Raw genomic sequence first — 27130 nt, 5'->3', positions numbered from 1 at the left:
GTGATCCCTATGGGGGCGTGGGCGCTGGGAAATAACTTCTGAGCTCGTTAGAGTGTGACGTTCACCTTGGCCAAGCTTTCAGTGTTTTCCAGCCCATTGGTTCCCTTAGTCCAGTGCCACACACACACACACACACACACACACACACACACACACACACACACACACACACACGGTGGATCCCTGGCTGTACCCTATTTAGCCAGCCACCTCCCAGTGGGCAGTATGGGGTGCGTAGCAGCACCCCAGGCCCCGCCCCAGCTCTCAGACTGCCATGCTGTGCTGTTAGAGGCCTTTCATCTGGCTTATAGATATATAATTCATCTGGGATCTGAGGGAGCGGCTCCTCTCATGCCACTGCTACTGCTGAACCAGGACAAATTAGAATTCTGTTTGGTCCCCCGGAACGCTCCCAATCAACTTCCCCATAGAGCAAGAGAGGACGTGTGTGTCAGGCCAGGATTCCTGTGAATCTGCTCCCTAGCCAGAGAGGCTCCATGTGGAATGAGGTGGTATAATGTCAGTGTTTTCTCTGCTGTTCTGCCTGCCTGGTGCACTGAGGGTTTTTTCCACTGTGAGGGATCGGGTTTCCACTCCTCATGGTTGTTTATGCTGTTGTCTCAGGCAGCCCTGCCATCTGTCCCCTGTCAGCCTGCCTGTGGTCTGGGCTCTGGGGCCTCGGACTGTCTTGGCGCCCGAGCTTGCTCTTAGGAGCCCCAGAAACACACACACACACCCAGTAAGATCTAGGCTACTGACCCACAAGGAGCTAACTTAGCAGTGGCAGACATTTACAACACTAGTATGGCTGAGAGGCCTGAGAAAGCTCTCCAGCCATGTTCTCTCTGGTAAACCTGCCAGCTCCACGCTTCCCATCCCATCAGTAATCTACTGAGTGTCTTTCACACATGACTGCGTAATCCCGTTACGTCGGGGAAAGGTTTTGACAGCTTTTTCATCCTGGCACGACAAGATGGGTGCAGGCAGAGCTTGATGGCGAATTGTTTTGATGACGTTTTCGTACTCATGTTGGTAAAGGTCACATCCCATCTCCCTGTGTTCCTCCCCCGTGCTTTGTTCATTATCCTGCTCCGCTCCACGGTTATTTTTACCTCCTCCCATAATCCTTAATTAATGGAGCCCTAGTCACAGCGCCTCACATTTATCTCTCTTACACACACACACACACACACACACACACACACACACACACACACACACACACACACACAAATTCACCCACACACACACACACACACACACACACACACACACACACACACACACACACACACACTAATTCACCCACACTGATTATATACACATACACACTGGTAGGCAGTGACGTTCCTGCTGAATGTTATCTGTGAGAAACCATGCTAGCTATTTCTTCTTTCTCTCTCCTTTTCATTTGATTCATTTGTAGCACAGTAAATGGGAAACACCTGAGCAGAATTTTCATGAGTTTGGATACTTGGGTCCTTTCAGTGCACAGAAACCATGTTGATACTACCCTGGTGTCCTTAACGCTAGCATTTTGATTCGAGATGGTAATATAATTTCAAAGGCGGAAATGTGTCAGTCCCCCATAGCGTGTGTTCATTTCAGTTCAGGAGTAGGGAATTGAAAGATGGGCCTCATGTCCAGTGTGAGGTCGTAAGGGGTATGTTTGATGGGGACGGGTGTCGTTCTGCCGTTCCCCCGCTTTTCTTTGGCTGCAGTCTCATCCTGACAAGATTTGGCTTGGCAGGTGCTGCAGCCCTCACCTCTACCAGTGCCGCGTGGCTGGCCATAGCACTCTGACTCCAATTCTTATCAGTCTGCGTGTCACGGCTATTCTCACGGTTTCCTAGAAGGACCACGCCGACGCCGCAGTTAATATAAACATAACAGCGTGAGGGAGAACAACACACAGCTCCCTCCACAGATGTGGGTGTGTCACACACTAACAGGTTGTTTATGTATCCTAGCTTTGTGAATGTGGGTGTGTTTTTGTGTTGTCAACGTGAGTTGAATTGATTTAATCGCTGGCGCCGGTCAAAGCGCATTGTAAAGGGCAGTGTTTCAGCAGTACAGTACTTGGTTTCTGACTGCTCTACATTCTGCAACCTGGCCTAGACATGCAATGACGTGCTGCTCTTTGCCCTCCATAGGCACATGTTTGATCTACGTACACACACGTAAGCCTTCATTGTTCACATATGTGTGTAAGCTCTCCTCCCCCACTGAGGCACGGCAGGTCTTCAGGCCCTCCCCCTCTCAGGGCTGTGAGTTCCAGGCTCAGGCTTCAGCTCATTAGTTGTGGAGTGCGTCGGTGTGTGTGAGGGGGGGGGGGGGGGTTGAGTGAGATGGGTGGAAGGGGTTGAGTGAGGTGCGGGGGCTTGTTACTGTGTGTATTAGCCTACATGCGTGTGAAGGAGCTTGTGAGAAGCTGCTCAAAGCTAATCCCGTCGTGGCCCTCCAGATCGGCCGTTGAGCTCTGAGGAACTACTGTGGTTACCCCCAGCTCCCTTCTACATTCAGAGGAAGTAAAGCGAGATGGCCCAGTCTTGTTTGTCATCGTTGTGATCCACTGATGTTAATTTCTAGATCTTTGAGAAGCAGGTTCGGTGCAAAGCATTTGGGTGGGATGATGGCCCCTAGTGAGTTACTGTAATGACACTTAACAGGTCCCATGGACGTAAGTAAATACTACAGCAGTGCCATTGTAGCAGTGAGCTAGGCTTTGTTTTGCTGGGATCCTCGTCTAGTATGGCTTTATCTAGCTCGCTGCCATGGCAATAGCACCGGCCTCCTAGCTGCTGATAGGCCCAACGTTAATGCACTTCTGATTTGATGGACTCCCTGTTACACGCTCCATTGATCTGTATGAATATGCATTATGAAATGGCCTTTTTTATATGGCCAATGCGTGTGCAGTACTAGGTGGAAATCCAATAACCATTCAGAGCATCCTACTAGTGATGCTAGAGCTATCGTAGAGTAAAGCAGATTTACTATTCATTATGGAGATGGCCTGCTGGGCTCCAGGTTTGAGGCTAGCTAGGTGCTTTGTGTGCATGGTTTTAAGTTGTGTGTGTGTGTGTGGTGTGTATGCATAATGCTTGGGCAGAGTAGTCGACTGGCCCATTTTCCCGAATTTGTTTGGGATTCGGCATGCACGTTCCCCCCGAATTCATGATTTAAAGCTCCAGCCTAGCCTCGATGTTTTATGTTAGTGTACGTTAAGAGGGTGAAATCTACCCTGGCTTATGTAGAGACAGTGTGACTTTTAGAGTAACGTGTGTTGCCCTCCGTCGCCTTACTGTAGTTGTTCCTTAAATCGGTCTGTCTCCGCCCAATCCCTGCTCTACTACCCTAGTTCCCCTCCTTCGGATCAGAGGCGCCTCCCCTCATCACTGGTAGAGCCCTTAATTAGCTGAAGTGCCTCTAAATCAGTTCACTTTATTGAAAAGGAGTCAGTCAAGGTAAATAAGGGTGTGCAATTGCCACCAATCCCAGTACCCTGTATGTTGATAACAGGATGGTGACATTTCAGTGTGTAGTATAGCTGGTAACCGTACCATGCCCATCCTGCTCCTAGATACAAGCTACTCAATAATAATTAGCTAGCTATCCCTTCATTGAATCAAAACAAACTAGGTAGCTTCTTGGCTAGCATTGGTTGCTCGGGAAAACTGCACAGTCCCCTTACTGTTCTCCATTGATGTTTTTTCTTTCTTCCAGAGGCTAGTTAGGACTGGGCAGCATGACGACTGTGACACCTCGAGCATCTCTCGAACCCCGGGCGTGTCGCTGTGGATGTCTGTGTATCCATGGTGTTTCATGTGGAATATCCCCATCTCTGTAAGACTAGGGTGGAGAGACTGCACAGGGAAAATAGTCTTACTCTTTCAGAAGGTGAAGGGCAGAAATGGATCCTCATCGCTGGCTAGGCTTAGTATGCAGAGGCATACATTACCATGATTACTCCAGCGCTGTTGGCTTTCTCTACATCCCTCCCCCCTCTCACACGCTCTCTCTTTCTGTCAGCTCGTTCGGGTACATGTGCCCTGTCCCGCGTTGCTAGGCAACAAGCCCAGTGTGTATTATTATTGTGGCTATGTCAGGCGCTCTGCCTTTCTCTCATTTCTGTTTGTCCAGGAGATGGTAGGATCAGATGCTGAGCTTTGGATGGGAGAAGAGAAAGGAGGATGAGGAAAGGAAGGATGCGTGGAGGGGGAGGAGCACTGAGTGAGTCAGCGACAGAGATGAAGCCTTATGATATGAGGGTAGAAAAAATATTTTTTAAATTCCCCCCAGCCTCTAGCTTTCCCTGATGCGTGGCAGAATATATGGCACAACCTCTAGATGATTTACCAGAGAGACGCATTCAAGCAGCAGCACAGAGCTGTATTGGTCAGAGTGCTCTCTCCACAGTGGAGAGAGAGAGGTGTAGGGGAACGCTGTCATGCTCCGAATATCAGATTAAGTTATTGGATTCCAGCCTCTCCAGCCCCCTGCTCTCAGACCAGAGACTGCTGGGTGGACAGGTGGCACTGTCCAGTCTGAATGGAGGTCCTGTCCTGTCTGTCTGGCCTATGGTCTCTCAGGTGAGAGAGATGAGACAGAGCTCCCTCCATCGCATCTCTCCCCCCCCCCCCCCCCAGGCCACTCCGTTCATCTTAATGCATCCCTACTCGGCTTGTTTGTCTCCCCCCCCCCTACAAAGGCCTCTAATGAAATGAATTTGTGCGGGTCAGGGGCTGCACCGCCAATCTGGGTCCAGGTTGCCTGGGTACTGGAGTGGGCCAGGCTGGCTCTATTTGCACACTAAACAGGGCTAGGTGCTGCCTCCCTCTCCTATATGAAATGTAAATAGACTGCACAGCCGCCGGGATGGTACACACAGCAGGAAGGGCCTCACTGCTCATGCTCTCCCCTCATTAGGTAGCTCTCAATAACTCCTGTGATCTAGCAAACCATGATTATGACAACAATGAATGATTGACAGTGTAGGCTGGTGATTGATCATACACTATAACCATAACAGACATTACAGCACTAGAAATTGAATGCCGGAGACTGTGCAGTTGTTTCCGTATCTAGTGGAGATGCACGGAGAGAATAATATGGCAAGTCTCCCAAAATACACCCGCCATGCCGAATGACTATGTGCAGCTGCTGGGTCTGTGGCAGTTTAGCTTTCTACATTTTTAGAATGAGAGCAGCTGCTGTAGTGGAAAATGCAGTGGTGTGGACCTGATGACAGGCCTGAGTTAGGAGCGGGGGTGGGCTACCGATCTGCTTTTCATCTTCTCAGTAGCAGCAAGGGCTTTCAGAATACCCCTCATTGGCGCTGTGTGCGTGTGTAGAAGAACGACGACATCCCGCAGTGAGGTGAAGCGTTGGCCTCTGTCTGACCGCAGAGGGAGTGGCTCGATAGAGGGAGACATGAAGAGAAGCGGAGGGAGGGAGAGAGAGAGAGTGATATGACGCAGAGGGGATGTGTCTTAGTCCTGGCTGTAGCCTCTCCACCTCCTCTCCACCACCTCAGGCAGAAACAGAGATTGATTGTTTCTACCACCTTTCCCATTTCTCTGATGCCTGCAATTGTTTTTGTTTTGTTTTTTTGTTTCGTCCAATTCTTACTCAGTCACATGGTATCGAGTGACGCCATCCAAACCGTATCAAAGCACAGCATTTATTTCACTCTATTTCCATCCTGTGTGCACATGTTGTCTTTGTGTTTGTTTGTGTGTGTGCCTTACTGAGCTATTATCCAGTCTGGCAGACCCACAGACTTCCCCCCCTCCTCCCTGTCTTCTCCTTGGGGTTCTCTGCCCCTGTCCCTACAGGGTTTGCCACACACAGAATGCTGATGTGGTCCTCCAATCACTGGTGGCTTGATGTTGGGGTACCAGGAAGCTCTGCTGAATCTTTTTGGCTAATTAATAGTTCCTCACGGCGTGACGTTTCGCCGCGGGCACGTGGGACGTACTGGGGTACGGATGTAAAAATCCCTCAATCTGCCATTGGTGCCAATTTTAAAATTAACCCCAAGGTTGCCTTGTTAAATCTTGTTCATTCTCTTAAATTAAATACCATGACTTATCATTAGCTGGGAATGTTGGTGTATTTTCGTGTGCAGGGTGTGCTGTTAGCATGATAACACTCATTAACTTCTCTAGGGTACGTGAGACGGTAGCGTCCAACCTATTCAACAGCCAGTGAAACTGCAGGGCGCCAAATTCAAATACAGAAATAGTCATTATAAAAATTCAGAAAACAAAACATATTTTACATAATCTTTAAACCTAACTTCTTGTGAATCCAACCACAGTGTCAGATTTAAAAAATGCTTTACGGCGAAAGCATACCTTACGATTATTTGAGAACATAGCCCAGCAGACAAATCATTACAAACAGTAACCAGCCAAGTAGAAGAGTTACACAAGTCAAAAATAGAGATAAAATGAATCCCTTACATTTGATGATCTTCATATGGTTGCACTCAGCAGACATTCATTTACTCAATAAATGTTCCTTTTGTTCGATAAAGTCTCTTTATATCCAAAAACCTCCGTTTTGTTTGCGCGTTTTCTTCAGTAAACCACAGGCTCAAACGCAGTCAAAACAGGCAGACAAAAAATCCAAATTGTATCTGTAAAGTTCATAGAAACATGTCAAACGATGTTTATATTCAATCCTCAGGTTGTTTTTAGCCTAAATAATCGATAATATTTCAACCGGACAATAACGTAGTCAAAATAAAAGGGAAACAAGAAAGACACTCTCTCGGTCGCGCGCATGAAAAAGCTTTGTGACACTTTAGGGTCCACTCATTCAGACTGCTCTTACTTCTTCATTTTACAGAATACAAGCCTGAAACAATTTCTAAAGACTGTTGACATCTAGTGGAAGGCATAGGAACTGCAACTTGAGTCCTAAGTCAATGGATACTGTAATGGCATTGAATAGAAAACTACAAAACCAAATCAGTTCTGTTATACTCACAGACACTATTTTAACAGTTTTTGAAACTTTAGAGTGTTTTCTATCCAAATCTACCAGTTATATGCATATCATATCTTCTGGGCCCGAGTAGCAGGCAGTTTAATTTGGGCATGCTTTTCATCCAAAGTTCCAAATGCTGCCCCCTACCCTAGAGAAGTTAAGACAGACTGGTAGAATAGCTAGCCATCGCTAGTATTCACTTGTTGAAGTAGCTTTTCTGTGAAATTGAGTTGACTGGAAACTACGACATGAATATACACTGAACAAAAATATAAACGTAACATGTCAAGGGTCCCATGTTTCATGAGCTGCAATAAAAGATCCCAGAAATTGCCCATAGGCCCGAAAAGCTTATTTCTCTCAAATGTTGTGCACAAATGGGTTTACATCCCTGTTAGTGAGCAGTTCTCCTTTGCCAAGATAATCCATCCACCTGACAGGTGTGGCATATCAAGAAGCTGATTAAACAGCATGATCATTACACAGGTGCACATTGTGCTGGGGACAATAAGGCCACTCTAAAATGGGCAGTTTTGTCACACAATGCCACAGATGTCTCAAGTTTTGAGGGAGCGTGCAATTGGCATGCTGACTGCAGGAATGTCCACCAGAGCTTTTGCCAGAGAAGTTAATTTCCCTACCATAAGCCGCCTCCAACGTCGTTTTAGAGAATTTGGCAATACATCCAACCGACCTCACAACCGCAGAACAGTATGGCGTTGTGTGGGTGAGCGGTTTGCTGATGTCAACGTTGTGAACAGAGTGCCCCATGTTCGTGTTGCGGTTGTGGTATGGGCAGGTGTAAGCTATGGACAACAAACATAGTTGCATTTTATTGATGGCAATTTGAATGCACAGAAATACCGTGATGAGATCCCGAGGCCCATTGTCGTGCCATTCATCCGCTGCCATCACCTCATGTTTCAGCATGATAATGCACGGCCCCATGTCGCAAGGATCTGTACACAATTCCTGGAAGCTGAAAATGTCCCAATTCTTCCATGGCCTGCATACTCACCAGACATGTCACCCGTTGAGCATGTTTGGGATGCTCTGCATCGACATGTACGACATCGTGTTCCAGTTCCCACCATAATCCAGCAACTTCGCACAGCCATTGAAGAGGAGTGGGACAACACTCCACAGGCCTGATCAACTCTATGTAAAGGAGATGTGTCGCGCTGCATGAGGCAAATGGTGGTCACACCAGATACTGACTGGTTTTCTGATCCACGCCCCTACTTAAAAAAACAACAGATGTATTCTGTAACCAACAGATGTATTCCCAGTTATGTGAAATCCATAGATTAGGGCCTAATGAATTTATTTCGATTGACTGATTTCCTTATGAACTGTAACTCAGTAAAATCTTTGAAATAGTTGCATGTTGCGTTTTATATTTTTGTTCTCTCTCTCTCTGTGTGTGTGTGTGTGTGTGTGTGTGTGTGTGTGTGTGTGTGTGTGTGTGTGTGTGTGTGTGTGTGTGTGTGTGTGTGTGTGTGTGTGTGTGTGTGTGTGTGTGTGTGTGTGTGTGTGTGTGTGTGTGTGTGTGTGTGTGTGTGTGTGTGTCCATATCTCTATATATCTCATTCACAACATTTGGAAGTTATTTAAGAGGCTTGGCTGAACTGCTTTCAATGGGGAAATATTGCTTCCTCAACCCACTTCTGTGATTTTCATTGAAACTTTACTTTGCTGTGTGGACCTATAGTCCCTGCAGCTCATGGCGGAGTAGTAGATATGTCCTCTCTCTTTCTCTGTGTGTTTATCTGTGCTAGCTGGTCATGTGATACTGTTAAACGTATGGAGAGGCTCAGCCCACGCAGTGGAAAAAGTGAACCCACCCCCACCGCTGCACACAAGCTCCCAGAGGACTGTATCTGTTTACTAAGGCTTGCTATAATTTTAGGGGCTTGTTTGTTTTATCATCCCAATGGAATTACGGTAGTTGTGTATCCCGACTGTTTCATGTTCATAAGCAGCATGTCCAGTAAATGTGTTTGTAAGCCAGATGCATTTGCTTGCGAGTGGAGACTGGAGATGATTAGCAGTGTGTGTTCTCCTCATGGGTCCTACCATGTCAGTGGACAGTGAGGGGGACAGAGGCCTTATTGGAGAGACCTGGGAACAACACACAGTGCTGTCAGAATGAAATTAGGTTTTTGTGCAGCGACATAATCATCTGTTAGTATCATGGCTATGTAATTAACATGGAATATGTTTGCCATAGTATTCCAGACCAGGGATTCCAGGCAATCTCCCAAAGATTTGTTTAACAAGGTGGTACTGATTATTGAGGTGAGGCTCGGAGGGGTGCTGTGTCCCTGTTTTGACTGAGATTTTTACGTCTTTTAACACCTAAAACACAATTTTCTGCAATCTAGAGCCTGAAATTAGAACAAATAAAATAGCAAACACAGTGCACGATACACTATTTTCCACAGCAGTTTTCTTAGAATTATACTAGTAATTTCATTTTTCAATGGTCAACAGAACTGGGACCATGAGGGCCAGGCAAGAGTAATTCAGTGTGTCAGAAGGCCTGGAATGTTGTGATGTTAGGGGTAGGGCTGGGATATGGCTTAAAGGTTTTATTTATTTATTTGTTGTTTTCTCGAAATAAGCTTTGTTGCACAATTTAAAGGAAAATACACACTGCATTTCAAACAGTCGGTAATAATCTAATGAATTCAGGGCTTTGTCAAATTATACCTCGGCTAAATATAAGCCTTCAACCATAAGACTCACTAATTATTTTATCAAAATAGTATTACCTGCTTTTTGCTATAATCACTGATCTGGCTTTCAAGTCTGTCTATGAAAAGGCCCCCTTTTTTGTTATTCCATTTTTTTTACCAGACCCATGCATAAAGCACATACATTAATAATGAACAACTTCTGGTAGCAGGCATTATAGAAAATGAACCCAGGTCTCATAAACAATCTCTCAAGCACATGCTCACCCGCTCGTATATAGACAGCTAATCTTTATATTTAAAATCTAGCCAACTTGGCTCTATTTGCTTGCTAATACTGTAGAACGGTACATCCTCCTGTCTGTCTCTGTTTGAACAACAGCCTGTTCACATTGTTTAGAATGTTGAAATCAAGTGGCCTACCTGGATAAGAAGATGATTATCTCTCAGAATGAGTTCCCAATTCCTTATATAAATGTTTTTTATTATTCTCATTGCACATTTATCAAACAGACTAGACAGCTAGCACAAGTCAATGGGCAAAATGATATGATATGATATGCTGATATGAAAAAATTGATATGCTGCAGTTTATGGTATGGTAGCCAGATGTTTTATTTCTGTTAAATGTCTTGGGAAGTCAAGGTATTTAACAAACTTAAAGTACTTTTTTAGGCGAGAGTGAACTGCACGCATGCAGCAGCTTGATTGACCTTTCTCGTTGCCTTGTGATGGACTTTAGTTCCGCTTCAGAAGCGGCGTTCTTTTATAGACAAGTAAAATGTCCATAGGGATTTTTCTTAACGTTAAGGATCCCAACTTAATTTTCATGTTTATACGTTCACACCCCTAATTGAAACCAGCGTTTCTCATGTTCTATTGGTTTTCAAATAAACTTTTTTTCATTGTCCACCAGCAAAAGGCACGATCCTAGTCATATTAGAAACCCATGATCATTGTTGGCTCTTTAGATCTCCCCTCCTTCAAAATTTCGAACTGATATTTTCATCTGTCACATAAAACCATTCACGTGTTTTATTGCTAATTGCATTTTGAAACATTCACGTATATAGTCAACTGCCATGTGCTCCATGCTTCGCTTATATTGTGAAGAAATATTTTATCTACTTTTTAAGTTAAATGTTCTGGTCTTTTGCATCAGCGTTATTGCTTTTTTGATTTTTTTTAAATGTACAGTGGTATGATTTTGGGATATATCGTCCCTCAACTGTCCCAGAGTCAGTTTGGAATATTTATTTCTCCCACAGAACGACAAGCCACATTATTTATTTTACATAGTGGTGCAGCAGTGGGGAGAGCCATGCAGACATCAAAGAAGAAACAAAAGTATAGCAGCACAGTTATAAAACACCTTTTCTGCCACAGTGTAATGTTGAAGCAAGAGAAAGAGGTGAGGGCTCTCAATGTAGTGTTGAAGCAGGAGAAAGAGGTGAGGGCTCTTAATGTAGTGTAGAAGCAGGAGAAAGAGGTAAGGGCTCTCTATGGAGTGTAGAAGCAGGAGAAAGAGGTGAGGGCTCTTAATGTAGTGTAGAAGCAGGAGAAAGAGGTGAGGGCTCTCTATGGAGTGTAGAAGCAGGAGAAAGAGGTGAGGGCTCTTAATGTAGTGTTGAAGCAGGAGAAAGAGGTGAGGGCTCTCTTTGGAGTGTAGAAGCAGGAGAAAGAGGTGAGGGCTCTTAATGTAGTGTTGAAGCAGGAGAAAGAGGTGAGGGCTCTTAATGTAGTGTTGAAGCAGGAGAAAGAGGTGAGGGCTCTTAATGTAGTGTTGAAGCAGGAGAAAGAGGTGAGGGCTCTTAATGTAGTGTTGAAGCAGGAGAAAGAGGTGAGGGCTCTCTATGGAGTGTAGAAGCAGGAGAAAGAGGTGAGGGCTCTCAATGTAGTGTTGAAGCAGGAGAAAGAGGTGAGGGCTCTCTATGGAGTGTAGAAGCAGGAGAAAGAGGTGAGGGCTCTTAATGTAGTGTTGAAGCAGGAGAAAGAGGTGAGGGCTCTTTAATGTAGTGTTGAAGCAGGACAAAGAGGTGAGGGCTCTTAATGTAGTGTAGAAGCAGGACAAAGAGGTGAGGGCTGTTAATGTAGTGTTGAAGCAGGAGAAAGCACTTTAGAGTCTAACCTCCAGCTCTGCTGACCAGGGGTCAGTCCCAGTAAAAACGTCCCCATTGGGAACCCATAAAAGACCACATGCTTCACTCATCTACTGGGTCAGTGCGATGAACTCTGTTGGGATAGTCTGATTCACGCTAAGAGTAACATCTCTAACCTGTGTGTGAACCCACCCACCCTCTCCAAGCACCAATCATAGTTGAGAATAGTCAGCTAGCTAGCAAACCGATGCTTTTTGCTTTGTCTAATGCCTCAAGTGCGTGGTTCCTAGTTCCATGACCAATCACTGCTGTCAGGTGACATTGGTGCCTGGAAGGGCTGTCACCAAAACAACCCACATCAAAGACTGTTTATATAGACCTTTAACATGGCTGCCATGTGCACTGCGTTTATGCTGTTGAAATTGAACGGATAATGCATTTACAATAAGATATTGCAAGCAAAATAAGGAACGTACGTCACTTTGCCTGAAAATGCTAAATTTACACTTACCGACATGTTGCTGTTCCTTGATAGCAGATCAACTGTCTCTCCAATAGGCCTTTAGCATTTGCAATTTGGCTCCTGGTGAGCTGCTCTTCCACTGTAAGCAGTGCTGTGAGGATGACGTGGGCTTTGTTTATCTATTCTCCCAGACAAAACAATGTCAAAGTGAAACTCAATCGGTGAGGTCATTTCATTACTCATGTAGGTAATGCTGAAGCAAGATAACTGTACAACATTGCATCAATAGCTTTGAAAACAAATCTGACCGCCCCCAGGGTGGACCCTGTTTACAGAGTGGCAGGAAGGGACCCCTGGGGGAGTGTGGACAGACTGCACACATGGTGTGTGTTCATGGGGTTGGAAGGAAGAGAGCCAGGGTTTGTTGTTTTCAATGTAAAAGAGCGGGAAGCGGATGCTGCAGGATCCAGCATTGGACCAGGGCCTCGGCCTCTCTACAGTACCTTACAGTGCATAGACTTACTCATATGTGATGAATTAGAGCTGTTGGCTTGTGGCGAGAGGCCCCTCTGTGTGACACACACACACACAGACTGATAGCAGATGCTGTGCAGCTTTTGAATGGGGTGGAAGGCGGAGGAAATGAGGCCTGTGTTTTGGAATGGATGTTATTGTGTTTCCGCTTAGGGTTCTGGGTCGTCTGTGTTCCTCTCCCCACTAAGATACGACAGCTCAGAACACACAGATAATGCATTGAAGACTCTCCGCCAAAAACCCCTATAGAGGAACTGACTGAGGACTCAATAACATAATACACTTATTTAACCCCTGTGCCAAAACCACCCCAGAATCCTTGAAGACAACCTAATAACACAATTACGTCAAGAAGCACAGCATCTGAATAGTGATGTTGTCTATAATAATATAGGCCTGTGGTATTATATAATATAGTTATTACATGATTTTTAAAAAAGGGGGGAGAGAAGCTTCAATATATACAGTGTTCTACTAAGCCAGTCACTGATATAGTACACAGTGGAAACCATATAGGACAACTTAATAGGTTCTTATTGACCCTCCCATGGGCATTACAGGCACCAACATACACACTCAGTTATAGCGGAGGGGAAATTGTACTTGGTTAAGTTATCAGAAAAATAATTGTAATATGAATTTAATATCTAACTGTTTCACGCCACTAACATCAAAGGCTGGTTACAGTCACAATGTGTGAATTTACAATGGAGTTTTGGAGTTGTAGATTAGATTATCCTAAAATAGTCTGGAGTTTATTGTTCTAGATAGCTCAAACTAGGTCGGCACACTATGTGTGGATCATAGAATCTTTGTTTATCTCTGTTAGTAGTTGACCCCTTTGCCACTTTGTGCTGCTTAATGTGAGCTTGGAGTGTGTGGGGCTTTGGGGGACGGGGCCAGAGAACAGGGGTGGAGGCAGAGGTTTGCTGTGTCTCACTTTCCTTATGCCAGGAGGAGAGGGGAGCAGTGTTCCTCTGACTGTGTGTGTCGCTGGCTCTGGGATATAAATAGCTGTCTTTGAGTAGGAGAGCTGCAGAGGGAGGGCCATGGCGCCAGGGCAGAGCTGAGTGCCAGGCAGCGTTCCCGGGTAGTGGAGAGAGGGAGGAGGGGCAGGCTCCAGCCCAGCCCTCTGCACACACTCTGGTGAAAAATGCATTATGAAGGAGAAAAATATTGAGGAACTCTTTACATATAATTTATTCATAAGAGCTAGGAAGCGACCTCTCCACATGCAGACAGGGCAGTGGATACTAAAGAGAATAGGGCTAATCTAGTAGCATGGCGATTCAGCAGGAGGGAACAGGGCAGGAGAGGCCATACTAAGCTTACAGCAGAATAGGCCTCACTATGAAAACACTGCAGATGGTTTAGTAAGGCCTCACCAGCTCACTGCAGAGTTGGCCTTTACTATAAAACCACTGCAGAGGGTTTAGCAAGGCCTCACTAGCTCACTGCAGAGTTGGCCTTTACTATAAAACCACTGCAGAGGGTTTAGCAAGGCCTCACCAGCTCACTGCAGAGTTGGCCTTTACTATAAAACCACTGCAGAGGGTTTAGCAAGGCCTCACTAGGTCACTGCAGAGTTGGCCTTTACTATAAAACCACTGCAGAGGGTTTAGCAAGGCCTCACTAGGTCACTGCAGAGTTGGCCTTTACTATAAAACCACTGCAGAGGGTTTAGCAAGGCCTCACTAGGTCACTGCAAAATTGGCCTTTACTATAAAACCACTGCAGAGGGTTTAGTAAGGCCTCACTAGGTCACTGCAAAATTGGCCTTTACTATAAAACCACTGCAGAGGGTTTAGCAAGGCCTCACTAGGTCACTGCAGAGTTGGCCTTTACTATAAAACCACTGCAGAGGGTTTAGCAAGGCCTCACTAGCTCACTGCAGAGTTGGCCTTTACTATAAAACCACTGCAGAGGGTTTAGCAAGGCCTCACTGCAGAGTATGTATAGAGGGTTTCATGCTAGCACCTAACAGTGGGTTCAGAAAGGCCTCCCACACTAGCACACCACTCACTCCCTGCTAGCACACCACTCCCTGCTAGCACACCACTCCCTACTAGCACACCACTCCATGCAGCACACTAGCACACCACTCCCTGCAACACACTAGCACACCACTCCCTGCAGCACACTAGCACACCACTCCCTGCTAGCACACCACTCCCTGCTAGCACACCGCTCCCTGCAGCACACTAGCACACCACTCCCTGCAACACACTAGCACACCACTCCCTGCAGCACACTAGCACACCACTCCCTCCAAGCACACCACTCCCTGCTAGCACACCACTCCCTGCAGCACACTAGCACACCACTCCCTCCAAGCACACCACTCCCAAGCACACCACTCCCTGCAGCACACTAGCACACCACTCCCTCCAAGCACACCACTCCCTGCTAGCACACCACTCCCTGCAGCACACTAGCACACCACTCCCTCCAAGCACACCACTCCCAAGCACACCACTCCCTGCAGCACACTAGCACACCACTCCCTCCAAGCACACCACTCCCAAGCACACCACTCCATGCAGCACACTAGCACACCACTCCCTGCTAGCACACCACTCCATGCAGCACACTAGCACACCCCTCCCTGTTAGCATACCACTACCTGAATCACACTAGCAGACCACTCCCTCCAAGCACATCACTCCCTCCAAGCACACCCCTCCCTGCTAGCACACCCCTCCCTGCTAGCACACCCCTCCCTGCTAGCACACCCCTCCCTGCTAGCACACCCCTCCCTGCTAGCACACCACTCCCTCCAAGCACACCACTCCCTCCAAGCACACCATTCCCTGCTAGCACACCACTTCCTGCTAGCACACCACTCCCTGCCAGCACACCAACACTGTGTAGTATGTATGTTCGGCAGGGTAGGGCAGCAGGGCTGTTGTCCAGACGTGCCATATCCCTGAAGACATTCCTCAGCTGTTACCCGTAGTCATGAAGCAGAGATGTTTGTCTCCTCCTGTTCAACAGTAAAAAAAACGTTTTACTGGCATTCCACAATTTCGCCCAACCTATATAATTCTCGTCGTGTTTTTGACATCAAGACATTGGTTTCATTTAGGTATGTCTTTTGTGTGAATAAGGGATTAGCTACTTTTCAGGATCGTATTAAAATCTTGCTTAGACTTGCTTCCGTAGGTCTGTCTTTCACCCGCGTTGACCACTATAGTATCTCTCTCACCCTATGGATATGACAGAGCATTGAAAGCCCCTACTCTTCCAGGGCGGAGAGTGGGTCTGGAACAGGGGCATTATCCCGCGCTCTTCCTCACCTTTTGAAACCAGAGTGCAGGTGTAATTGTTGCTATTGGGTAGCCTGATGTACTGCTAATGGAAGCAATGTGTGGAGGCGAGTGGCCCGGTGCTAACGTGTCTCTTTCCATCTCTATCTCGCTCGCTCTCTCCTTTGGCAGACGGTCGATGACGATGCGATGGAAGCGTGAATGAGGTTTGGCGTGGCGATAGCTGAACGATGCCCAAGGGTGGGGGTTCAAAAACCCCCCAGCTGGAAGACTTCCCACTCAACACTGACATGGTGGAGAAGCAGGTTGGGAAGAAGGTAAGAAACACACACGTACTGACACACCACAAATCTACACGCACACACACAAGCCCCTTTACCGCTCCCGCTGCTGAGTCCTGCATCGAGGGGTCATGTCCTCATTACACAGAAAAAATCATTATGGACTTAATAAGCAGCTCGATGGGAGTTGGCATTCAACTGGCTAAGAGCTCATTGTCGCTTTTTGGGGGATTATTTCTTATGACTGAAGTCCCATTTTGGGCTTAGGCTATGGTGACATTTCTACAGTGGAAGGAAAAAGCTTGTTGAGAACACTTAAAATACAAGTTTGCAAAGTGCACTATGTCAAACTTTTTTTTCTTTTTTTTAACCTACGTGAATTATTGCGTCACTTGCAATTTATACACGTGTCCCGCTCTCTGAAACGTTCCTTGCTACTGTATTGAATGCACTATGAATAACATCACACAACCCTCCCCTTTAAATACTGGCATGCGTTCTGTTTTTCTAGATGTAGCCTAGAGCCAAGGAAATGGCTGTATGTAGTGTTGCATCAGCTTAATGACTCACGATATAGCATAGGTTATGTGCTTATGCAGCCAGCTATATATGGCCCATCTAAATAGGTAGTCCAGGTTTTATCAATTAACTAATCTTCTTTATTTTTGACCAATGAAGTGGAGGCTGCTGGCACTGTGTGGCAAATTTAGATCCTCGCAGCATTAAGTTGCTGGGCAGGCAGGCCAGGGCGTTCTGCTACAGCCAACCTGACGCTGAGACTCGCTATACTCTTTCAGACAAAACAAGAGAGAATAGTTCCTAGGGATTTTCACCCTAGATTCTATGTTAGACCACTGAAATCATTTCCCAGAAGTAGATTCTAATGAGCAGAGCTGTTAATTAGATGTGAACAGAGTTGTAATGGTAGCGTAATAACAGGTGTCATTTCCTGTGTTATTGTTTCTCCACATGGTTGTGATACTAGGGATTAGGTCATTTCAGTGGTGTTTTCCCCTAGGTAGTGGGGAGAGCTGTCCCTTCAAATGGCAGCTAAAGCCAGCCTGTGTTTTTGTGGACGTGTGGCTGTTCATGCTGGCAACAGTGAGTTTAGACGCAGAATGATGACCTCATGGTAATCGTGGTTCAACAGCAGCGAACCCAGAGGTGCAGCTTACGCGCGTGTCGGCTATGTACAACCTTCCGCACAGAATTGCATCAGACTCTGGGAGGGAGAGGAGGAGCGAGAGCATTGCTAGGAGACCAGTAAACACGGTTTCTCATGAAGGCAGCCTTGAAGCAGTGGCTCACAGCTGTCTTTTAATTCAGCTCTCTTTTCTCTGTGTGTCGCAGCAAGACTAGCTCTGCCTAGCGCTAACACCTCTGTCTGTCTTGACATGTTGTTTTGTGTATGTGCGTGCCTGTGTCAGCTGTCTGTATACTGTGTACTGTCTTTCTGTTTGGAAATTCCTCCTACATGTAGACCTATGTATATTGTCTCTCGTTCCCTCTCGCTGGTGTGCAGAGTTACTGCTAAGCCCAGTTGTAAGCAGCAGGAAGAGCTTGCTGTGTGTCTACGCTGTACTGTAAGGATGACATCATAGTCTCATGACTGTAGGAGGGCTGGGGGCTGGGGGCTGGGACTTGCCAGGGTGGGCTGCAGAGCGTGCCACTGTGCAGTGTGCAGCAGTGGGAACTAGCCTGAGAAAGAGCGAGCGTTCTGCTACATGCCACCTTTTTATCTGACCTGATCGGGTCCTGCATCCCAGCTCTGTGGTAAACAGCCACCTACACAGAGCTCTTTAATTAGCCCTCCTTACCACAGTCAGCACCCGGCCAACAACTCAGCTCTGGCCCTCCTTTAAATCTAGGGGTTAGAAAAACAGGCATTACATAAGGTTTTATTTGTTTTATAATCGTTTGCAATGTTTTTAATTATAGCAATCATTAAAATCTGAGTTCAGAGTTCTTTTAACTTTGACTACAAACTTAAATCATCAAGTTGCAGTTTACTAGCCTGATATTTGAATATATAAGCAGGATATTGCATAGAGGAGAGATCTATTTTCCTACCTTTGGAACACTGTACACTGAAATACTTGCGCTCCTTAGAGCTAAATGTGAGCGTTTGTGAGAGCGCAGAGCAGACAGGCCTGAGCAGACCTGCTGCATGGCCCTTTAACAGCAGTCTTTTGAAGGAGAGGCAGCGCTGTACTGTGCTGTATAGACAGAACATCCGCCGAAGGGAGCCATTGGTGCCGGAGCAGGCCGCTTGCTGACGGAGGGAAGGGGTCTTCTGATGGGTACCAGTTGCCGTGGACCACAGACACCTGCGGTGTTACCGCTCCTTCCATCTCTCTCTTCCCATCTGGGACTGTCTGCCTCTGCTCTGTGCTGCTCTGCTGCCGGAGCGCCGAGAGGAAATTCCATGGAAAAGTCACGCTCTGCAAATCCCCTAATCTCTGGAAGTCTCGGGGCAGACAGAAGCACACTGCAGTGTAAAGCTTTGGGATACGCAGCTGCCGCCTGCCTGTCTCTCTTTGTGTCCTTTTGTCAGTGTGTCCTGTCCTGGATGGGCTTTGTCCCTGTGTCTCTGTCTGTCCAGGCTCTGTCTTCTCCCAGTGCTAAGGGAAGTCTCCAACATTAGGGAAGTTCTACAAATATCCTTCCACATTGGCCCTTTCATTTTAAACTACAGTTAGTTTTATTTTAATTAAAGAATATTCCTCCCAGCTAGTAGTGTACCCCATTTCGGCGGCAGGTAGCCTAGTGGTTAGAGTGTTGGGCCGGTAACCGAAAGGTTGCTAGATCGAATCCCTGAGCTGACAAGGTAAAAATCTGTCGTTCTGCCCCTGAACAAGGCCACTGTAAATAAGAGTTTGTTCTTAACTGAATGCCTAGTTAAATAAAGGTTCAATTTAAAAATAATAATAATAATAAATGAGCATCTGTGTGTCTTTACTGTTATAAACTCAGCAAAAAAAGAAACGGCCCCTTTTCAGGACCCTGTCTTTCAAAGATAATTCGTAAAAATCCAAATAACTTCACAGATCTTCATTGTAGGGTTTAAACACTGTTTCCCATTCTTGTTCAATGAATCATAAACAATTAATGAATATGCACCTGTGGAACGGTTGTTAAGACACTAACAGCTTACAGGCGGTAGGCAATTAAGGTCACAGTTATGAAAACTTAGGACACTAAAGAGGCCTTTCTACTGACTCTGAAAACCACCAAAAGAAAGATGCCCAGGGTCCCTGCTCGTCTGTGTGAACATGCCTTAGGCATGCTGCAAGGAGGCATGAGGACTGCAGATATAGCCAGGGCAATAAATTGCAATGTCCATACTGTGAGACGCCTAAGACAGCGCTACAGGGAGACAGGACGGACAGCTGATCGTCCTCGCAGTGGCAGACCACGTGTAGCAACACCTGCACAGGATCGGTACATCTGAACATCACACCTGCTGGACAGGTACAGGGTGGAAACAACAACTGGCCGAGATACACCAGGAACGCATAATCCTTCCATCAGTACTGACTGTCTGCAATAGGCTGAGAGAGGCTGGACTGAGGGCTTGGTATGCCTGTTGTAAGGCAGGTCCTCACGAGACATCGCCGTCAACAACGTTGCCTATAGGCACAAATCCACTGTCGCTGGACCAGACAGGACTGGCAAAAAGTGCTCTTCACTGACGTTGCGGTTTTGTCTCACCAGGGGTGATGGTCGGATTCACGTTTATCGTCGAAGGAATGAGCGTTACACCAAGGATTTTCCTCTGGAGAAGGATCGATTTGGAGGTGGAGGGTCCGTCATGGTCTGGGGCGGTGTGTCACGGCATCATCGGACTGAGCTTGTTGTCATTGCAAGCAATCTCAACGCTGTGCGTTACAGGGAAGACATCCTCCTCCCTCATGTAGTACCCTTCCTGCAGGCTCATCCTGACATGACCCTCCAGCATGACAATGCCACAAGCCATACTGCTCGTTCTGTACATGATTTCCTGCAAGACAGGAATGTCAGTGTTCTGTCATGGCCAGGGAAGAGCCCGGATCTCAATCCCATTGAGCCTTGAATCGGAGGGTGAGGGTTAGGTCTATTCCTCACAAATGTCCGGGAACTTGCAGGTACCTTGGTGGAAGAGTGGGGTAACATCAAGAACTGGCAATTCTGGTGCAGTCCATGAGGAGGAGATGCACTGCAGTACTTAATGCAGCTGGTGGCCACACCAGATACTGACTGTTACTTTTGATTTTGACTACCCCTTTGTTCAGGGACACATTATTCCATTTCAGTTAGTCACATGTCTGTGGAACTTATTCAGTTTATGTCTGTTGTTGAATCTTATGTTCATACAAATATGTACACATGTTAAGTTTGCTGAAAATCAACACAGTTGACAGTGAGAGGACGTTTCTTTTTTTGCTGAGTTTAGCTGTGCAATACGGTGTTCATGTTTTCTTTTTTGTTTGCCAGGATAAAGTATTGTCAAACAAGACTCCTAAATTGGACCGCAGCGATGGCGTCAAAGAGATGAAAGAGAAGGCATCCAAGAGGAAGCTTCCCTTCACTGTTGGAGCCAATGGAGACCAGAAAGATTCTGACTCAGGTAAGACTGGAGGGGCAGGGGATGTGACGTGACATCACTTCCTCAGCCTGGCAGCCAGGAAGTGTAGTTTTGCATGCTGGAAGAATGAAAGGATATGACATTTTATTGATTGTATACACATATTTAGCAGCTGTTACTCGGGGTGTAGTAAAATGCTTGCATTCATAGCTCCAACAGTTAAGTAATATCTAATAATATACACATCTAAAAGGTTAAAGAATGGAATTAAGAAATATAGAAATATTAGGACGAGCGATGTCGGAGTCCGGAGTATAAATGTGTGTGGGGTGGGATGGGATGTATAGTCAATATGGACAGTATATGGATAGATTATGTAGCAACAGTTGTAGCAACAGTTAAATCGGATATGCCTTGACTAGAATACAGTATATACATATGAACTGGGTAAAACGGTATGTAAACATTACTTAAAGTGACCAGTGTTCCATGACTCTATAGGACAGAAGCCTCTAAGGTGCATGGTAGTGTAACTGGGTGGTAGCCGTCTCGTGACAGTGACTAAAGTTCAGGCCAGGGTACTGGGCGGGGGCCAGCTAGTGGTGAATATTTAACAGCCTGATGACCTTGAGATAGAAGCAGTTTTCAGTCTCTCGGTCTCAGCTTTGATGCACCTGTACTGACCTCGCCTTCTAGATGGTAGCGGAGTGAACAGGCCATGGCTCGGGTGACTGAGGTCCTTGATGAGTTTCTTGGCCTTCCTGTGACACCGGTTGCTGTAGGTATCCTGGAGTGCAGGCAGTGTGCCCCCGGTGATGCGTTTGGCTGACCACACCACCCTCTGGAGGGCCCTGCGGTTGCGGACAGTACAGTTGCCCTACCAGGCGGTGATACAGCCCGATAGGATGCTCTCAATGGTGCTTCTGTAAACGTTTGTGAGAGTCTTATGGGCGAAGATACATTTCTTCAGCCTCCTGCAGGCGGTGTTTCTTTATAACCTCAAAGAAGAAGGCTGGTGCCATGGTTTAACTTGGTTCAACCGTCCATCATTGGGAAAACGAGAAAAGGGCCACACGGAACATGGGCCAATTAAGTGAGGATTTGTCAATCACGAGGGCCTGAAAAGGTTTGGGGTGAGACACTCACTTGTGTTATTCTTTAATAAGAGAGAAAGGGGGAACTACTGTTCCAGCTTGTTTGGCTTGAGCTTTGAGGATCTTGAAGTGATTTGTTGATGATGGTCTGTAATAACATGTACGGTAATGGAATCCGCATCTGTGTGCTGGGTTATTGGGTTGGTTTGAAATGCTGCTGTGAACTTCAGCTGTTATTTCTTTGGGTAATATGGAGTCCAACCCATTGTGTACATTTCTCTTTTTTGTTGACGTGTGTTGGCTTTCTGCAGGAAACGTTTGAAAATGGTATTTCTCTGTTTTGAAGAGATATTGAATTTGTGTTCTCAGTGCAGCTTGAGTGACCAAATCGGGAGAGTAGTAAATTCCCCTGGTCATCACTGTTTAGTCACAGCTATAGTGGCTTGGTTTTGTATTTGTGTGTATGTTGGTGGTAATGGCCCTGTAACCTGTTAGCAGGCTGTTGGCAGAGAAAGGTTGCCTCCCACCTCAGTTTCTCCCCTCCCCCTGTCTAGAACAGTGCCCTGATTGTCTATTGTCGTGCTAATGTTATAGGGTGGAGTCTCTGCCTCTACAGCTAGGCTGGATGTCTGTCAGGCTCTCACATTAACTAGACCATCATTTATACACTTTCGGGGGTGCGTTTGTCTTCGTGTTCCCTGCCTGTTATCCTTCTCAGTGTCTTTTCCATCCACATGTCTTAAACCTGGCTGTAAAATGGAAACATTCATTAAATGGTTCATCTTTCATTGTGTTAGTTTTGTTTCCATGCCGCCTTATTTATCCCATACACACTGTAGTGTGTGTGTGTGTGTGGTTTCACACACACACTTCCCCTCTTCTGTTGTCTTGGCCTTGATAGCTAGTTCCTTTCATGCTGTGTGATTGTCTCTACCCTATGGAATTTGTTAAGTACTTTACAGCCGGCCCTATCCCCTCCCCCTGGCGTTGATGGCGTCTTTCTGGTGATACTGTATCTCCCCTTGATATGGTGAACTCTCCTTCTACGGCCCTACATTGTGGGGATAGAGTCTAGACTGTGGTCCAGTAGGCCCGTGTATGGAGGGTTTGTGTGCCCCTTGGCCTGCTCCCTTGTGCCTGCAGAAAAGCCACAAGGATTACAGTAGTGAACTTTGAGAATGTGGAGGGAAGTGCAGGCCGTACAGTCCTCTCCTAGTGGGCTGGGCTTCATATGACCCTCTGACGGAGAGAGAGCCTTCACATTGCTGCACCCTCCTCAACCTGAGTGGGGAAAAAACAACACAGAGCGCGAGTGACGAAACAGAAACCTCCTTAATGACGGCATAGCTATTTTCTCTCTCTCAATTTGCCTGGAGGTTATTGCCGTCAGTCCAGCGTGGCTCCTCTCCTACTCAGAAAAGGATCTGCAGGTCTATTGTTTTCACTGTGCTTCCAGCTCCTCGCGCTAGTGTGCTGATGGAGAGTTCAGACTGAGGCTATGCTCAGTGTTTTTGCATGGGCTCTGTAACACAACTTACCATAGTTGGCCTATGAGCGAGTGTTTTGAAGCTATAGCTTGAGGCAGATAATGTTGAATTTGTAGCATAATATTGGCTTTTGAGAAATGTACGACTACTTTTGATTGTGTTGTTCAGCTATGAAAGATGAGCAAGTCAGACCCTTCACATCCGCTTATTATTTGGCTAGTTTTGATGGAAACAGAGAGAGGACACAGGGAGCTCATCGAACGTGGACTAAGCTACATACTCCATTTGAAATGCGTAATTCATACTGTTGGTCATTTTGTAGACAGGGATTTGCTGCATTCTGCGTTTGTGTTGTCTTTGCACTCTCCAAACCCACAAGATGACAGTGTTTCTACAGTGTTAGTTATCTAGGCATAGTAGTACCCTGTCAGTATCTAAAGTGAAGTCCGTGTGTGTGGTTGTGCCTTATTCGAGTGCATAACATCCGTTTCTATGGTTATAACAGGGCACTCAATCTCTACTGAAGGTTTTCTCCCCGAGGCATCTGTTAGATGTATGATGTAGCTAATTGCAGTGATTGCTCTGTTATCTTGAACACACCGGTTTTGACAGTTTACAAGACATTCTTCTAGAGATGGTAGCTCGTGTAGCAGATGATTGTTGTAACCTGTATTGGTGTAGAGCCCGTCCACAGGCCTTGCAGCAGGAGTGTAGGAGTCATGGCCAGGGCTGCTCAGCAAGGGGACTGCTCTGGATAAAGCTATGAGGAGCGGGAGACGGATAAGAGACAGTGATGAGTGCAGATCAACTACTTGCAGGCTAGCACACACATCATCACCTTCACGATATGGCAGGAATACAGGATGCCTGTCTTATCAGCAGGTGCAGCAGGTGCTGCTTTCAGTAGGGACAGGGGGGGTGGGGCTGCTGGCTTGAGGTCTTCTCCACCGCATCCCAAATCAGCCATGTCTGTCTGCTGCACACCCCTATAATTCAGATCCCTGGAGGGAGAAATGTTTTTGTAATGTTTCATCTCCCATCCTTTGGAAGATCCATGAATTATTCACTGTTACTTGACTTGAAATCAGATTTGGTCCGGGTTCAGTTGTTTTGGAGCTAGTCTCCACTAGGTATATTAGATAGGCTAGTAGTTGCACTCTGTCCAGGCGTTCTGAAAAGGTTCCATTGTTTCTCCAGACCATCTTTGACCCCTTGTGTGTACTGTAGCCTACATCAGGATGGCCCAGTCTACTCTGTACATGGAGATGAGGTCCAGCAGTAAGCGGCAGTAGGTAGGCCAACACGGCGTGAGAGAAAGCCCTTCGGTAGTCTGCCGATCTGTCCCTCTCTGTCATTACCACCACTGAAGACTGTTGTTCTGCACCGACACTTTCCTCTGCTCTCGTCATCGTAGCCAAGCACAAAACAAAGCAGTGACGCAACATCCTGTGGCCACTTCCAGTCTCTTCTTCCTTCATTTCCTGTTTGCTGGCTGTGTCTGACTGGGCTACTTGACAGCAGAGCTCTCTCTTCTCTCCCTGTCTTCTGAGTACGAGGGAATTGCCTCTCACTGTCCCAGGCCATGACATTCTCCTGAGGGTAATCCCCATACAGAAGCATGAATGTGTCTGGCTCCTGTGTGACTGGGTGTTGGTGGTGTTGGCATGTGTGGTAGTAAGCGCTAGTATTGTTCATGCTTTGTTTTCAGTTTCGATCTCAGTTTAAGAATGAAGACAGAGCTGTGGTGCTAATGTATTTACACATTGACCATGAGATCTCACCCTGCCTAGTCGCCCCACTTGTGTCTTCACAGTTGATTCCCATGTTCTACATAAATTAACACACAAGAAGGCCAGTCCTACATACACATTGCAGTAAAGCAAACGGAGCTCATCAGGTCTACCTCTAATAATAATTCTCTCCCACGGAGCAGGAACCCCAACTGACAGAACTGGTCGGAATACATTTGTAGCTGTCACTCAGAGAAAGACAGGTCGTTAGCATGTTTGATGTCCCAAGTGGAATGATAGAAAGATGAGCTTGTCATCTTTGTTGTCTGATTGAATTTGGGGACACAACAAACAGACTAGGCCTACCTGGTTCCTCTGGTCGGGCTGGTTCTGGTTCTGCCTGCACATACTGTGGGAAGCTGATAGCAACGTCTCCACAGTATGCTAACACAGTGGCGTCATGGGCCCATTGTAACTTGAATGTTGTCTTGCTGTGGGCCCCGCCCCTGGCCTAGGCTGACGTTCTTGGGAACAGTGAGGTAGTTTGGTCTCCCTCCAACTTTGCCATCAAAACTCTCAAGTTAAAGGAAAAATCCAAATGACATTGGTATACATAGGCCTTCTTTTGCTCTTTTGCTAGTGTATATATAGTCTTAAATGTTTCTTTAAAACAATTTAATTGTTTAATTAGACCCAGCTACGGATGTCTATGGGCTTACATTGCATTTTCAGATGCCTCTGTCTTAATTCCATCCTTGTAATCCATGTGGAATGTGTGAGGCTTATCCTGCTGTTTTGTTATTTTTCCCGTCTTCCCACTATCTCATTTACATTGAAGATGCATCACACATGTTTGCGTGCTACTTAGCCTACTCAATGCATGTGCAAAATCTCGTCTCAAAAGTCATTGTAATTAGCAGCTTGTATGTGGTTTGATAACAGCCCGTCTCAAGTACTGAAGCAGGCTCATTACTGACTGGGGCCCACTGTAAAGGCTTGGAAAAGCAACTCTAGCATTTTCAGTCCTCGACATCCACCGCCTGAAACATCCACTGCTGTGGTTCGTGCTGTTTCTGAATAAAAAGGAATGTGTCTAAATGGCAAATTCCTTTCAGAATATGAGTGTGTATCAGGGGTGGGGGTACATTAGGCGTAAGTATTCACAGATGTTAGTGGAAGTTCATCACCTCTGACTATGGAAGATCTCTGGAAAGGGTTTTGTGACCGGAAGCGTGAGCTGCCATGTTTCCTACTCCTATTAATTCTTGTTTGTGGCCTTGAGCAATCCACTGTGTTGAGAGCTACAGCGAGCAGGCTTGTAGATCACCCCTTTTGATTAGACAACGTGTGTTGATGTCTCCATGGACGCAGTTGAAGGCCATGTCATTTGTTTTTATTGATGTCCGAATGTTTTGGAAGGATCTTGAAGCTGGCGCAGTTTGGGCTTGTTCAAACATTGACGGAGCGTAACTCCAAATCGTCCAGCAGTTGCAAATGTAGAGGGTTTATGTATTTGCGTCTCAATAGTAAAGTAAGACTGACATTTGCTGTGGAGATTTGATAATTCCTCATGACACTGAAAATAATTGTTGGGCGTGTCTTTGAGGAGCTGCTGATTTTGTCCAACGGCAAGTCGCCATGTGATGACCTTGGCTCGGCCACATTGAAATGAACACCGGCCATTTTGTAATCACTGTCACTCTGCCAAGTCACACACCCCCTGAGATAGACATAAACATCAGACTGTCAATAGTTGACCCCTCCCTCCCTCTGGGGCAGCTGGGTTTAAATGCCCACCACCATCAGCTGCCTCAGAAGATGGATGTGGCCTAAACTAGACTAGAAGTTGGTAGGGGTTTCACCAAGGGGCTTCCTTAGAACATCACAGAGGACAATTATCTGACCTGTTGCCATGGAGAT

At 46.3% G+C, this 27130-nt stretch overlaps 1 protein-coding gene across 4 annotated transcripts in view; it reads left to right on the top strand.

Annotated features, from left to right (window-relative positions):
• The window catches only part of LOC129854329 (ankyrin repeat domain-containing protein 11-like), a 159298-nt gene that overhangs the window by 113330 nt on the left and 18838 nt on the right, over positions 1-27130 (top strand). For all 4 annotated transcript variants that reach the window (XM_055921259.1, XM_055921260.1, XM_055921261.1 and 1 more), the window contains 2 exons: positions 16226-16371; positions 20809-20941. In XM_055921259.1, the coding sequence (XP_055777234.1) occupies positions 16285-16371; positions 20809-20941 (220 nt within the window). In that variant the 5' untranslated portion in view covers positions 16226-16284. The remainder of the gene's footprint in view (positions 1-16225; positions 16372-20808; positions 20942-27130) is intronic.

This window comes from Salvelinus fontinalis, chromosome 4, assembly GCF_029448725.1.
Source record: "Salvelinus fontinalis isolate EN_2023a chromosome 4, ASM2944872v1, whole genome shotgun sequence".
Classification (NCBI taxonomy): Eukaryota; Metazoa; Chordata; class Actinopteri; order Salmoniformes; family Salmonidae; genus Salvelinus; species Salvelinus fontinalis.
This window is presented reverse-complemented; position numbering and strand designations above follow the sequence as displayed.